The following is a 13,344-nucleotide window of genomic DNA, read 5'->3' as shown; positions in this document are numbered from 1 at the left end:
GCAAAGAAACAGTAATCATCATTAAATGTAACTTGTAATTGATTATTATTACAATAAAGTAGACTCATCCATTGCTATCATTATAAGGGCAGGAGCTACATAAAAGTTTGTTACTAACAACTGAAGATAACATTATATACCAGGCCCCAGGACTTTTATGTGATGGTTACAGGCCCTTAAATGCAAAACTTATTATATATTAAGTAAAAATGTCATGTATCAAAATGCATTCAATCTACAGCTCCTGTAGAGATTTCTCCATGTGATGACAAGCTTAATTTTGTTTTGATACAGGTCTGAGGGAAGTTCTAGATGAAAAACCAGACGACCCAGGTTTTCCTTCCAGCAAAGCTCCCTTCAAAGACCTGTCAGACTCTACATGTAGGTCTGAAGACAGTAAAGATTCAACAAGCCAGTATGGAGCAACAGCCTCTGTGGAAGGTACATTGGCTTTTCATCTCATTACATCCATCACTAACAGTCTAATAATATTACAAAATGTATTTGACCGTTGGGGCACCAATGACTGAAGATCTGACAACCAGTTTTCTCTATCTCCCTTGGTGGTTATTCATTTCCAATTGAACAATTTTCTAGAGACTCAAAACTAACATCTGTTCTTTTCATTTCTCTTCAAAACATTTAGGAGATATATTTAAGAATCAAGGACCCAACACCTTCAATCTATCTTATTAGCAATATTATTACAATAAATAGCAACTATGGAAATAACATTTCCTAAAATGGTTACTTTTACAATGTACATAACTAAGCATAAATGACAGAAATGTGAAGTTTCTATCATTTACCAAGAAATTTCTGCAGCTTTGCTCATAAATGGACCTCACTAAAATGAGACCAGGAAATATGCAAAGAAGTCTCTTTTAGCATGACTTATATAAATTCAAATCACATGTTGCAGACATCTTTCGTCAGAAAGCTTTGTAACATTTTCCCATTGATTATACAAATGATGTCCAATCCCTACAAGTATCACACTGAGCACATAGGCTACATGCATTTATCACCACAATTATCAGGACCGTAGCATGTTCAAAACAGGAGATATCAAAACCTGAAGTCCTACTGCAGTACCATAGATAACCACGAGGTCGATAATCTAATAATTTCTGCATTTTGCCAACATCTACCAACATTTCAAATATCATAAATATCCATGATTGAAAACTTCTCAAGCTCTGCTGTTCACAAACAGACAGACAGACAGACAGACAGACAGTACAAACAATGTAAACACATGCACATGAAACTATTGCGGCAAAGGTAATAAATCAATGTCTAATTCTTCATCCTTACAGGAGCAATGCCACTGACAGAAGCTGCTGAAAATGTGCGTCGAGAGGAGTTTGATGAAAAGTCCCTGACTTGTCCCGTCTGCAAAGACAACTTTGACAACCCCAGAGTCCTGCCATGTCTTCACACCTTCTGTGCCGGGTGTCTGGAACTGTTACGGTGGCAGAAGGGGAAGATCCAGTTCACCTGTCCTACCTGTTGGCACCAGGTGAGTCTACAGGGACAAGATGTCACCAGTCTGCCTGTGAACTTCTACATCAACAACCTGTTGGACTTCAGGGCCCTGCAGAAGAGTGAGGAAACTCACAACCACTGTCAGGCGTGTAAGTCAGGTGTCAGCTGGGTAGAGGGAACATGCGCGGACTGTCGTCGTCAGCTGTGTAAGAACTGTATAACAGCTCACGGAAACATACCCGCACTGAAGGACCATTACATCATCACCCTGGATGACCTGAAGAACCCCAGCAGCAGGCAGAAGTACACCCCAACCCAGTACTGCCCCAAGCACACCGACCAGCGCATGACGTTCTACTGTCTACCCTGTGCCAAGCTCGTGTGCCAAGCCTGCACTGTGGATGAACACCGACCGGGGCCAGACCACGACCCACAGGAGGTCAGTAAGGTCGCACAGAAGTACAATGCTGAACTACAGACATTAGTGGGGCAAACCCTGGATACAGCTGAAGCTCTGAAGAAAACTACAGAAGCTGTTGGTGACAAGCTTACAAGCATCACAACAAACTGTGAGCTACAGAGGACGAAAATACAGGAATATTTCACACAGCTGAGAGCAAAACTGGATGAGGCAGAGCAAAAGGTCATAGTCAAACTGGACAGGATGGAACAGGACCAGAAGGAGCCTCTGCTGAAGGACAAAGCAGGTTTGGAAAAGACTTTAAGATCCACAGAAGAAGGACTTCAGTTCTGTACAGATGTTCTAGCTCGAAGTAACCCCGTTGAAATTCTTACACTCAGGCCGCTGCTGGAAAATAGGCTAAAGAGTTTAACAGCGACCAAAATCTCCCATAGAGCACTGGACAAGGACATATCATTTCAGCCCAACTTAGAAATTTTAACATGTAACCCAGGGTCGCTATCATTGGTTAAGGCAGGCATCACAGGGGGAGGGGGTGGGGCTACATGGGGAGGGGCTACAGGGGGAGGGGGTGGGGCTACAGGGGGAGGGGGTGGGGCTACAGGGGGAGGGGGTAACCTGTGTTTCCCTATCACTGTAGATGTGGGCAGCAACAACCCTGTACTCAAAGGGCTCCCTGTAGAAAGCCTGCCAACTATGGTCATCTTCAGACCACAGGAAGGTCAAGTTCAGGGAACACCCCAAGTCACAGTCACCTCCCCTGGGGGGCAGCACGCTACATTAGACACCACAGAGACCAGCGAAGGGGTATTTGAGGCAGTCTGGAGGCCACAAACATCAGGGAAGCATGTGGTGGGGGTGACTACAGGGGGAGGGGATGGGGCTACAGGGGTTGTGGTTGGGGGAAGAGTTATTTTTACAAGGGAAGGTGGTCGTACTACAGGGGGAGGGGGTGGGGCTACAGGGGGAGGGGGTAACCTGTGTTCCCCCCTCACTGTAGATGTGGGCAGCAACAACCCTGTACTGAGGTTTGGGCAGAAGGGCAGCCAGCAGGGGCAGTTTAACAAGCCTGTAGATGTAGCAGTCAGGGGGGACAGGCTGTATGTGGCTGATACTTACAACAAGCGTGTTCAGGTGTTTGATCTGAATGGGAACTTTTGTGACTCTTTTACAACAACTGCAAATGCTTATTCACTAACAGTTCTGACTGATGGCACCATAGTGGTGGAAACTGGCAAGGAAGTGAAGAAATTTTCCCCATCAGGAAAACTTATAAAGAAATTTCCTCTGGGTAAATATAGCACAAACCCCTATGGTTTGGCAGTCCAGAGGGATGGGAGGGTAGTTGTAGCTGATTTAGACAAACACAGCATCTTCCTGTTTGAGGTAGCCGGGACACTGGTGAAACAGGTGGGAGGGAAGGGACAGGGGGAGGGGCAGTTTATCAAGCCAAGTTTTGTCTGTGTGGATAAAGAAGACAACATCATTGTGTCAGATAAAGACAATCACCGTGTTCAGGTGTTTGACAAGAATCTGAACTTCAAACAGAAGTTTGGTCAGAAGGGCAAACAGCCACAGGGCATGTGGGCTCCTCAAGGGGTGTCAGCTGACAGCAGGGGGAACATAGTTCTGGCAAACCTCGGAGATAAGTCTCGTATAAGTGGTGTAGAACATGGCAGGAAGCTTCAGGTGTTCGGCCCAGATGGCACCTGGGTGGCCACCATTAGCAGTGATGGGGACAAACTGAGACGGCCCCATGGGGTGGCTGTGACAGAGGATGGACATGTGTTTGTTACTGATACTGAAGACAACTGTATCAGGAAGTACAGATACATGTAATCATGTGGGGAACTTTTTCCCTATGTTTGAGGAGAAATATCATCAAACTTTACTGTGAACTATGACAGATTAGTTTAAGCATTACGAACCATGTAATCTGGAGTTTTTTAGATTTGTTTTTATATACACAACTATTTAGAGTGGAACTTTGCACTGTAAATATGAAATAACAGTTTTGTAATCTTTTCTACTAAAAGTAACATTTAGGTAGCTTGCAACAATGCTTGCATTTAGATATGCCACAGGCTCAAATTGACAAAGTTTATTCCATTTAATGATGATAACCAGTCACTGATTCAGAAGCATACAATGTACAAATTTACCTGCTGAGCTGAGGTGTGTTATTTTTAATACTTGCAGTTATGTCAATAATTGACCGATAATGATTTTAGACAACTTTTTATTGTTCTGCTGTTATTTGGTTAACTTTGGTTAAGCACATGCTTGTACTCTATGATGGCTGCATTAAAATCATGGTGATGCTTGATAACCTTTGTTGAGTCAGATATTTTTTCATTATTTTCATTATTCTATCAAATTGCAACAGGCAATACTAGACATCCCAGGCAGCAATATAACGTTGGGTAACCTAAATTCGGGATTTTTCCGATAATGGTTGACTGAAATCAATCTAGCAGAACAATAAACCATCCTTTTTTTCTATTATTCTGTCAGTATCATGTACTATCTTTGCACTAATCATATATATGGTAGATTTTGTCTCTAGTCGTGCTGACACCATAATATTTCAACTTCAAACTACCGTCCGCCGCACGCACAATTACGGTACTGTCGGACAGGGGGGCACATTAATTCGGGAGAGAAGATTCGTCTTGAATATCTTACCGCTAATCACATTTTATACAGCAGCTATTCGTTCTATCCTTGGCTTGAGGAGAGTGCTATGGATATAGACGTGTCCAAGTAAAAGAAATACACGAAAAAACGGCCGTACCGCACACATCAGGCCAGTTCGGGAACAACCCCTGTGTTGAGTCGGTAGAACTTCACTCAAAGTCGGCCCATCGTCATCATCGGGCAACGTGTAACGTTACATTATTCATGGGAAGTTAGCTGGATGCCGTAGCAATGGTAATACCACTATGTCCATGTGTTCCTTGTTGTGTTAGGAGCAAACTTTGAGGAAAATATCTTCCTCAGTCCACTATCACACGCAGCATTTAGACAAAAAGTGTTCCTCACAAACCTTTGTCGTCTGCTTGACAACAGGATTCTGGTTAACAATATGGCGGCGGGAAAATACACGTGCCGTAGGTTGTAGCAACAGAGAGGAGTTTTGATGATTGATCACACTTAGAATCCAGTTGCAGGTTAGCAAAAGAGATTGTAATAAGTTGTCTTATAAATAATTGTGTTTAGCAGGCAGGAGATGTGACATTTGTCTTATAAACCAGCGAACAACCATGCTGGGTGATTCTCCCACGAAGCCCCCAGACTCTGTCAATAAGGGACGGAGAGTTTTTGACGTCGCCAACTTCTAATGCATGGTTATCGAAGCTTTTCAGCCAGTGTTCTGAATACGTTAGTCTATCTGCTTTGCATTGCTGGCGTTATAACTGATTTTGCATCTAGTACATATCCCTAAATACCCCGTTTTCGAAAAATCCCGACTTTAAGTACCCCACGAATTTAGGTTACCCAACGTTACATTTCCTTTAATAGCAATGTAATGTACGTGTAACATTACTGCATTAAAATCATGGTGATGCTTGATAACTTTGTAACAGGCTAGGGTAATTATACAACATTATCATCAGTCTGTATCTATATAGAAGATGTGTACAAAGCAGATATGGCCAGAAGCTGAATGTCCCAGTTTTCTTTCTTTATAGACCACTTAGGAAAGATCACCAAAGGTTGTATGAAAAAAGAAGAAAAAAGAAATCTGTGTCAGCTGAAAAGAATAATCCAACACCACAGGGTGTCTGCTATCATCCAATGCACGTTCAGGTGTTTGATATGAATGGGAACTTTTTAATTTGCTTCTCAATTCCAACAACTTCAAACACTGGATTTTGCAGTTTAGACTGATATCATCATAGTGACACCATAGAGGTGAAATCTGGGCAGGAGGGGAGACATTTTCCCCACCAGTGTCACTGGTGGCAAGGGCAGAGGGTCACGACAGAAACAAAAGGCTGGGAGGAAAACTTGCACCTGACGATATTCAGTCCCAGAAATTGAGTGTACCAAAAAAAAAAGGGTACAGACTTTTCCCTCAGACTCTGTTTTCATGTAACATCAAGTTGAGGATTGTTTTTTTTAAATCTGAGAAACAGGATGGCTGTCATGACACCCCTACGACCACGGAGGTCATGGGTCATGAGTGAGTGAGTGAGTGAGTGAGTGAGTGAGTGAGTGAGTGAGTGAGTGAGTGAGTGAGTGAGTGAGTGAGTGAGTGAGTGAGAAACAGGAAATTACAGTGGCTTGGCAAGATAACAATGAGTTCAAAGGTCAGGGCCTGACTAGTCCTACATGCTTGTTTGTCGATGAACCTTTGTTAAATGTTCATAACAAACTCAAGTCGGCCTGCAGGCCTCTTTTCATGGCATGTTGCTCGTTGACCTGACATGACCTTTTGTGTAGTCAGCTCGGGCATTTTTTAATTTGATGCCCCCAAGCATAACGGCAACTCACTCTGACAGGAAATTAAAATGAGGTGGGAGATCAGGGCCTGACTGGTCCAACATGTTGCTGTGACACGTGACGTCATGTGTAGGCAGCTCAGGCATGTTTGAATTTGATGCCCCCAAGCATAACAGCAACTCACTCTGACAAAAAACCTGCTTCTGCCTCGGGTGAAACCCTAACGCACATGTTCACACCTGACCAATAAGCACAGCGCATCTGGCATTACCTCTGACCTAGCCTAGACAGGAGTGAGTCAGATGAGAGAAATCTGCCACACCTTTCACTTTCATAGACGCCAGCTTACAGTTTCTGAAGAATTCTTCACAGTTTTGAAAATTTCAGCCGATCTAGATTAAGACTAGAGAGCTGTTTGGCTACCCCCTCCACCGATATAACACCAATCAGACCTGCACACACGTACAAAGGTTGGACCCACCCAGAGAGATCAGTAAAAAAGCAGAAGTTGATGTTTTCGCACATCGGCTTTTCGTAAAGCAGTCTCCTGCATCTAGAATCCAAAGTGGTAAAAGCAGCAAAGAACCAGAAGACATGGATTCCGAAAATGACAACAGAGAGCAAGAACCAATGGATACAGAGGAACCAGGCACAGTCCATACAGGTACACCTGGGAGCAGCAATAACAACGCACCCTCCATGGCTACATGTAACACCACAGACGTCCGGATCAAGACAAGGTCAAAGAACACCCCAAACTCTGCCATGATGTTGGAAAAACAGCCAAATACGGTCATCATTCACGAGGACATAAAGGTGGAGAATGCATCTGCTGTGCAAGTGGGCAACGACAACGTCATTAGCTCAGTCTCTAGTCAAGATCCAGCGGTGCTCGGTGCCACAACAAGCCTGCCACCATCGGCGAACCCTAGGCCTGGCCAAGTTCTTGTGTACCGCAACATAAAGATAGAGAAATGCAAGTTTGTGCAAGTTGGGAACAACAACCGCATGGTCATAGCTGGGAAAGTGACACCACAGGATGATGATGGTGGGCACTATATTTATGTGTGTTTAACGACATGTTTTGTAATGGAGCTACAATTTATGATTTATGAATATGAAAAATAACATCATTGATTTTTTTAACATAACCTTGCCAGGGGGTCACATAACTTTAAATTTACAGTTACTGTGTGTTACAGTATCACTCAGATCCAGCCTGGGGTATGAAAGCAGGGCATATCAAACTGTCTGTTTTTAACATTTTAGAACCTTTTAGTGCTTTACAAAAGGTAATATGACTGTCACAACAACTCTAAGGTGGCAACATGGCCTAGATGTTAGCGTTGTTGACTTATTTATTTACTTATACAATCTAGGTTCAAATTGCTACAGGCGCCATTTTAGATTAAAAAATGTGCGTAAACCCGCCCCATCCCCGCTACTCTAAAAATGCTCCCATCCAAAGTCATAGCAACACAGATCTCGATGATACCAATAGTCTCTATGTGCACGGGATGTACTGTAGGGTAATTTTGGCCCGTTATGCATTCGTGCTAAAAAGGGTAATTCTTGTCTACATGTCTGCCTCTGCACACAGTGTCCATGATTGTTGTTGAGGCATGTTGTATTAATAAAGTTGACATTTTGGTTCTTGTAGTTTAGTGAAGAAATAATAGGCTACGGTGGATGATGAAGTTGAAAATATCTAATAGATAAACTGCTGGCTAAAGTACAAGGCAGCCTATGTCATGCCATGATTTCTCAATGGATTAATGAGTCAATTTGAAAATGCTTGCACTAGTTATTTCACAGATTATATTTATTAAGTATGTGATCTTTGGATTTACATTGCAGTTGATATTGTAATTGCTAGAGGGGAGAGAGGGAGAGGTCATGTAAAGATATTTCAGTTACCCAGTTGGAGGGTTACATGTTCAAAATGTACAAAATGAGAACGACGACTGGTAAATCATTTTTCTTTGCATTAAGCCACCCACCAGCCATTTCATGTTTCATAATTTCACTATAGTTGTTGCACTACTGTAAAGGTATTATTCTGCATCTTTTTTTTCCAGCAACTGTGAAAGTCTGCTGTGAACTTGACATCGATCCCAAGACATCAGATGACATCAGAGAGAAAATAAGTCGTGATCTCGAGGACCTTCTGGAGCAGTTTGCCAAGAAAATGGAAACATATCAAGTGACATGCAAAATAAAAACTGCTACAAGAGGATGCATCTTGTTGGAGCTGGAGGTTCCTACAGAAGAGGACCGGCTGCAGCTCCTCCGCATGGCCAGAGACGGGACGTTCCAGCAGGTTCTCCTGGAGACGTTCCTGCCGGAGTTTGCGGCCGAGGGGAGGGCGGTGAACATGAACCTGGCCATCGGCGTGAGGAACCCGTCACAGGACATGGTGGAGGAACTACAGGGGGCCACGGCTTCAAGTGGTGGGTGAAATTGGTTACATATATTCAGAGATTTTTTTCTGTGAGAAATATATGAGACTCAGTGCACTTACTTGTTTGTTTGTTTGTTTGTTTGTTTGTTTGTTTGTTTGTTTGTTTGTTTGGCCAACAGGATTGTTCACATGCTAATTATGACTATCTTATTTTTGTCTATCATTTTCTTTCTTACATCGCAGACTATGAGGATGTTGTGGTGGTGGAAATTCCTGCAGTTACCGACCCACTGTTGCCTCCCAAACATCCCCGACCACACTCAACTGAAGTCAGGGCTTTGAAGCAGACTGATGAAACAGAGAACACAGATGAAGGTGCTTATGATTTTGTGAACAAAAATTGAATTGTATAAATCTAGTCTATAAAACTCAATATTTGACAGCTGTTATAGATTAAGTGATTGCTAAGTCTGAAACACTCTCTATGGGCCTTACATCTTGGCTTTTAGAAACTGATCATACTATTTATACAACTAACACTAACAATCTTTTAAACATAAAGAATTCATGTGTAACTAAAAAAATGTACAGTAATCATTTATTTATATGCTCAATGTTTTGTTGCACTATTATAACAATAATTCTGTTAATTGCTGTACGAAATGCATTTGATTGTAAGTTGACATTGTGTAATGTGACTAAATTAATTCAAAAGTTTTATTGTGTGTTACCCAGGGCCCATTAAGGATGTCGTGGATGACGAACTTCCAGACAATCAAGCTGTCCTTGCCGGCAAAGCTCCCTTCAAACACCTGTCAGACTCAGACTCTGAGGACAGTGAGGATTCAACAAGCCAGGATGGAGCAACAGCCTCAGTAGAAGGTACATTTTTGTAAACATACATTTTTGCTCGCCTTATTCCTCTTGACTCAATGGTCACCAAACAATATCTGGAGACCATTTGAAGTTTATGGGTTACGTGCAAGGGATAGGACAGAGACAGCATTTCTTTTCCCTAGGTTAGAAACATCATGACTGAGACAAGCTTAACTCACTTATTTTATAAGAGTGAGGACTTACTGAACCAAAAAGAGAAGCATTGGTTACGAAGGCTGCTTGGGAAATTCCCTACCCTATTTCCTATTAAAAGAATTTCCCAGAAACAGTGGGCTAACTGCTAATAAATCGTAAATTATTTTCTCATTTTTTCTTCTTGCAGAGGCAATGCTAGTAGAGCAGACTGCGGCAATTGTTCCACTACAAGAGTTTGATGAAAAGTTCCTAACTTGCGACGTCTGCCAAAACATCTTTAACAACCCCCGAGTCCTGCCATGTCTTCACACCTTCTGTAGCAGGTGTTTAGAAGTCTGGCGGAAGAGGAAGAACCAGTTCACCTGTCCCACCTGTCGGCACCAGGTGAGTCTACAGGGAACAGATGTAACAAGTTTGCCTCTAAACTTCTACATCAACAATCTGCTGGACTTCAGGGCCCTGCAGAAGAGTGAGGAATCTCACAACCACTGTCAGATGTGTGAGTCTGCGGCCAGGGTGGAGGGGACATGTGCGGACTGTCGTTATCTTCTGTGTAAGAACTGTATAACAGCTCACGGAAACATACCGGCACTAAAGGACCATTACATCATCACCCTGGATGACCTGAAGAACCCCAGCAGCAGGCAGAAGTACACTCGGGCACAGTACTGCCCCAAACACACTGATCAGCGCTTGATTTACTACTGCCTGCCTTGTACTAAGCTTGTGTGCCAAACCTGCACCACAACTGTGCACCGACCTGGGATAGACCATGATCCACAGGAGGTCGGTGAGGTCGCACAGAAGTTCAAGGCTGACCTAGAGATATTAGCAGGGAAGGCACAACAAACAGCTGACAATCTGAAGAAAACGGACAGCACTGTTAGCATGGAGCTAACAACCATCACAGCAAACTGTGACAGGGAGGAAAAGAAGATTCAGGAACATTTTGAACAGCTGAGGGCAAAACTGGACCAGGAAGAACAGGAAATGAGAGACAAACTAAAAGTGATGGAAGAAACTCAAAAGGAGCCTCTGCTGAAGGAAAAGGAGGGTTTAGAAGAGACTTTAAGGTCCACAGAAGAAGGACTTCAGTCCTGTACAGATGTTCTAGCTCGAGGTAATGATGTAGAAATTCTTACACTCAGGCAGCAGCTGGAAAACAGGCTAAAGAGTTTGACAGCGACCAAAATCTCCCATAAAGCACTGGAGAAATGCATATCATTTCATCCCAGCGCAGATATGTCAACATTTAATCCAGGGTCTCTTTCATTGTTTAAGATAGGCATCACTGTCACAGAGCTCCCTGTAGAAAGCCTGCCGACTATGGTCATATTCAGACCACGTGCTGGCCAAGATTGGGGACCACCACAAGTCACAGTCACCTCCCCTGGGGGACAGTGTGCTGAATTAGACACCACAGAAACCAGTAAGGGGGTATTTGAGGCAGTCTGGAGGCCACAAACATCAGGGAAGCATGTGGTGGGGGTGACTACAGGGGGAGGGGGTGGGGCTACAGGGGGAGGGGGTGGTGCTACAGGGGGAGGGGGTGGGGCTACTGGTGGAGGGACTACAGGGGGAGAGGGTGGTGCTACAGGGGGTGGGGATACAGGGGTAGGGGCTACAGGGGGAGGGGGTGGAGCTACAGAGGGAGGGGGTGGGGCTACAGGGGGTAACCTGTGTCCCCCCCTCACTGTAGATGTGGGCAGTAACAACCCTGTACTGAGGTTTGGGGAGGAGGGCAGCCAGGAGGGGCAGTTTGACACTCCTAGAGATGTAGAAGTCAGAGGGGACAGGCTGTATGTGGCTGATGCTGAAAATGAGCGTGTTCAGGTGTTTGATCTGAGTGGGAACTTTTGCTTCTCATTTCCAACAACTGGAAACCCTGTAGGACTTGCAGTTCAGACTGATGGCACCATAGTGGTGAATTGTGATGAGGAAGTGAAGAAATTTTCCCCGTCAGGAGAACTGATAAATGAATTTCCTCTGGGTGAATATTGCACAAACACCTATGGCCTGGCAGTACAGAGGGGTGGGAGGGTTGTTGTAGCTGATAATGACAAACACAGCATCTTCCTGTTTGAGGCAGATGGGACACTGGTGAAGCAGGTGGGAGGGCAGTGGGAGAGTGAAAGTGAGAGTGAAAGTGAGGGTGATGGGGAGGGTGAAAGTAAAAGTGAAAGTGAGGGGGAGTGGCAGTTTAACGAGCCATGTTTTGTCTGTGTGGATAAAGAAGACAACATCATTGTGGCAGATAAAGAAAACCACCGTGTTCAGGTGTTTGACAAGAATCTGAACTTCAAACACAAGTTTGGTCAGAAGGGCACACAGCCACAGGACATGTGGGCTCCTATGGGAGTGTCAACTGACAGCAGGGGGAACATAGTTCTGGCAAACTTTGGGAGTTTAATGAGTGTAACTGACAGTGTTGAGAAGCTTCAGGTGTTCCGTCTAGACGGCACCTGGTTGTCCACCATTAGCAGTGATGGGGACAAACTGAACTGGCCCTGTGGGGTGGCTGTGACAGAGGACGGACATGTGTTTGTAGCTGACACTGATGACCACTGTATCAGGAAGTACAGATACATGTGATCATGTAAGGAACATTTTTCCTGTGTTTGCAGAGAAAATTCATCAAACTTTACTGTTAACTATACTAATTTGAGAATTATCAACCATGTAATCTGGAGTTTTAAAGATTTGTTTTTAAACACACAACTATTTAGAGTGGAACTTTGCACTGCAAATATGAAATAATTATAGTTTTGTAATCTTTGCTACAGTAACATTTAGGTAGCTTGCAACAATGCTTGCATTTAATAGATATATGCGGTAGGCTCAAATTGACAAAGTTTATTCCATTAAATGATAATAACCAGTCACTGAAGCAAACAATGTACAAATTTACCTGCTGAGCTGAGGTGTGTTATTTTTAATACTTGCAGTTATGTCAATAATTGACCGATAATGAATAGACAACTTTTTATTGTTCTGCTGTTATTTGGTTAACTTTGGTTAAGCACATGCTTGTACTCTATGATGGCTGCATTAAAATCATGGTAATGCTTGATAACCTTAATTTGTTGAGTGATATTTTTTCATTATTTTCATTATTCTATCAAATTGCAACAGGCAATACTAGACATCCCAGGCAGCAATATACATTTCCTTTAATAGCAATGTAATGTACGTGTAACATTATTGCATTAAAATCATGGTGATGCTTGATAACTTTGTAACAGGCTAGGGTAATCATACAACATTATCATCAGTCTGTATCTATATAGAAGATGTGTACAAAGCAGATATGGCCATAAGCTGAATGTCCCAGTTTTCTTTCTTTATAGACCACTTAGGAAAGATCACCAAAGGTTGTATGAAAAAAGAAGAAAAAAGAAATCTGTGTCAGCTGAAAAAGAATAATCTAACACCACAGGGTGTCTGCTATCATCCAATGCATGCTCAGGTGTTTGATATGAATGGGAACTTTTTAATTTGCTTCTCAATTCCAACAACTTCAAACACTTGACTTTTGCAGTTTAGACTGATATCATCA

The 13,344-nt window shown here is 43.2% G+C and overlaps 3 protein-coding genes across 3 annotated transcripts in view; 2 read left to right on the top strand and 1 right to left on the bottom strand.

The window, feature by feature from the left end:
* LOC136421526 (small subunit processome component 20 homolog) overlaps window positions 1–13,344 on the bottom strand; it is a 62,658-nt gene that overhangs the window by 38,483 nt on the left and 10,831 nt on the right. The window lies entirely within an intron of this gene.
* Window positions 301–4,238, top strand: LOC136422117 (tripartite motif-containing protein 2-like). The gene is made up of 2 exons (XM_066409766.1): window positions 301–441; window positions 1,320–4,238. Exon 2 carries the CDS (start codon window positions 1,325–1,327, stop codon window positions 3,746–3,748), a length of 2,424 nt encoding a protein of 807 aa, XP_066265863.1. The 5' UTR covers window positions 301–441; window positions 1,320–1,324; the 3' UTR covers window positions 3,749–4,238.
* On the top strand, window positions 6,647–12,380 carry LOC136422116 (tripartite motif-containing protein 3-like). The gene is made up of 5 exons (XM_066409765.1): window positions 6,647–7,403; window positions 8,434–8,805; window positions 9,000–9,131; window positions 9,492–9,638; window positions 9,976–12,380. Exons 1-5 carry the CDS (start codon window positions 6,950–6,952, stop codon window positions 12,378–12,380), a joined length of 3,510 nt encoding a protein of 1,169 aa, XP_066265862.1. The 5' UTR covers window positions 6,647–6,949.

The sequence above is a fragment of the Branchiostoma lanceolatum genome, chromosome 16 (genome assembly GCF_035083965.1).
Source record: "Branchiostoma lanceolatum isolate klBraLanc5 chromosome 16, klBraLanc5.hap2, whole genome shotgun sequence".
In the NCBI taxonomy this organism is placed as follows: Eukaryota; Metazoa; Chordata; class Leptocardii; order Amphioxiformes; family Branchiostomatidae; genus Branchiostoma; species Branchiostoma lanceolatum.
This window is presented reverse-complemented; position numbering and strand designations above follow the sequence as displayed.

What these genes read in the sequence shown, in the direction of transcription:
- LOC136422117 (XM_066409766.1), top strand. Translation starts at nt 1,325, where the DNA reads ATGCCACTGACAGAAGCTGCTGAAAATGTGCGTCGAGAGGAGTTTGAT.
- LOC136422116 (XM_066409765.1), top strand. Translation starts at nt 6,950, where the DNA reads ATGGATTCCGAAAATGACAACAGAGAGCAAGAACCAATGGATACAGAG. An exon ending in GGGGGCCACGGCTTCAAGTG is followed by an intron (nt 8,806 to 8,999) that starts GTGGGTGAAATT and finishes CTTACATCGCAG; the next exon opens with ACTATGAGGATGTTGTGGTG. An exon ending in AACAGAGAACACAGATGAAG is followed by an intron (nt 9,132 to 9,491) that starts GTGCTTATGATT and finishes TGTGTTACCCAG; the next exon opens with GGCCCATTAAGGATGTCGTG.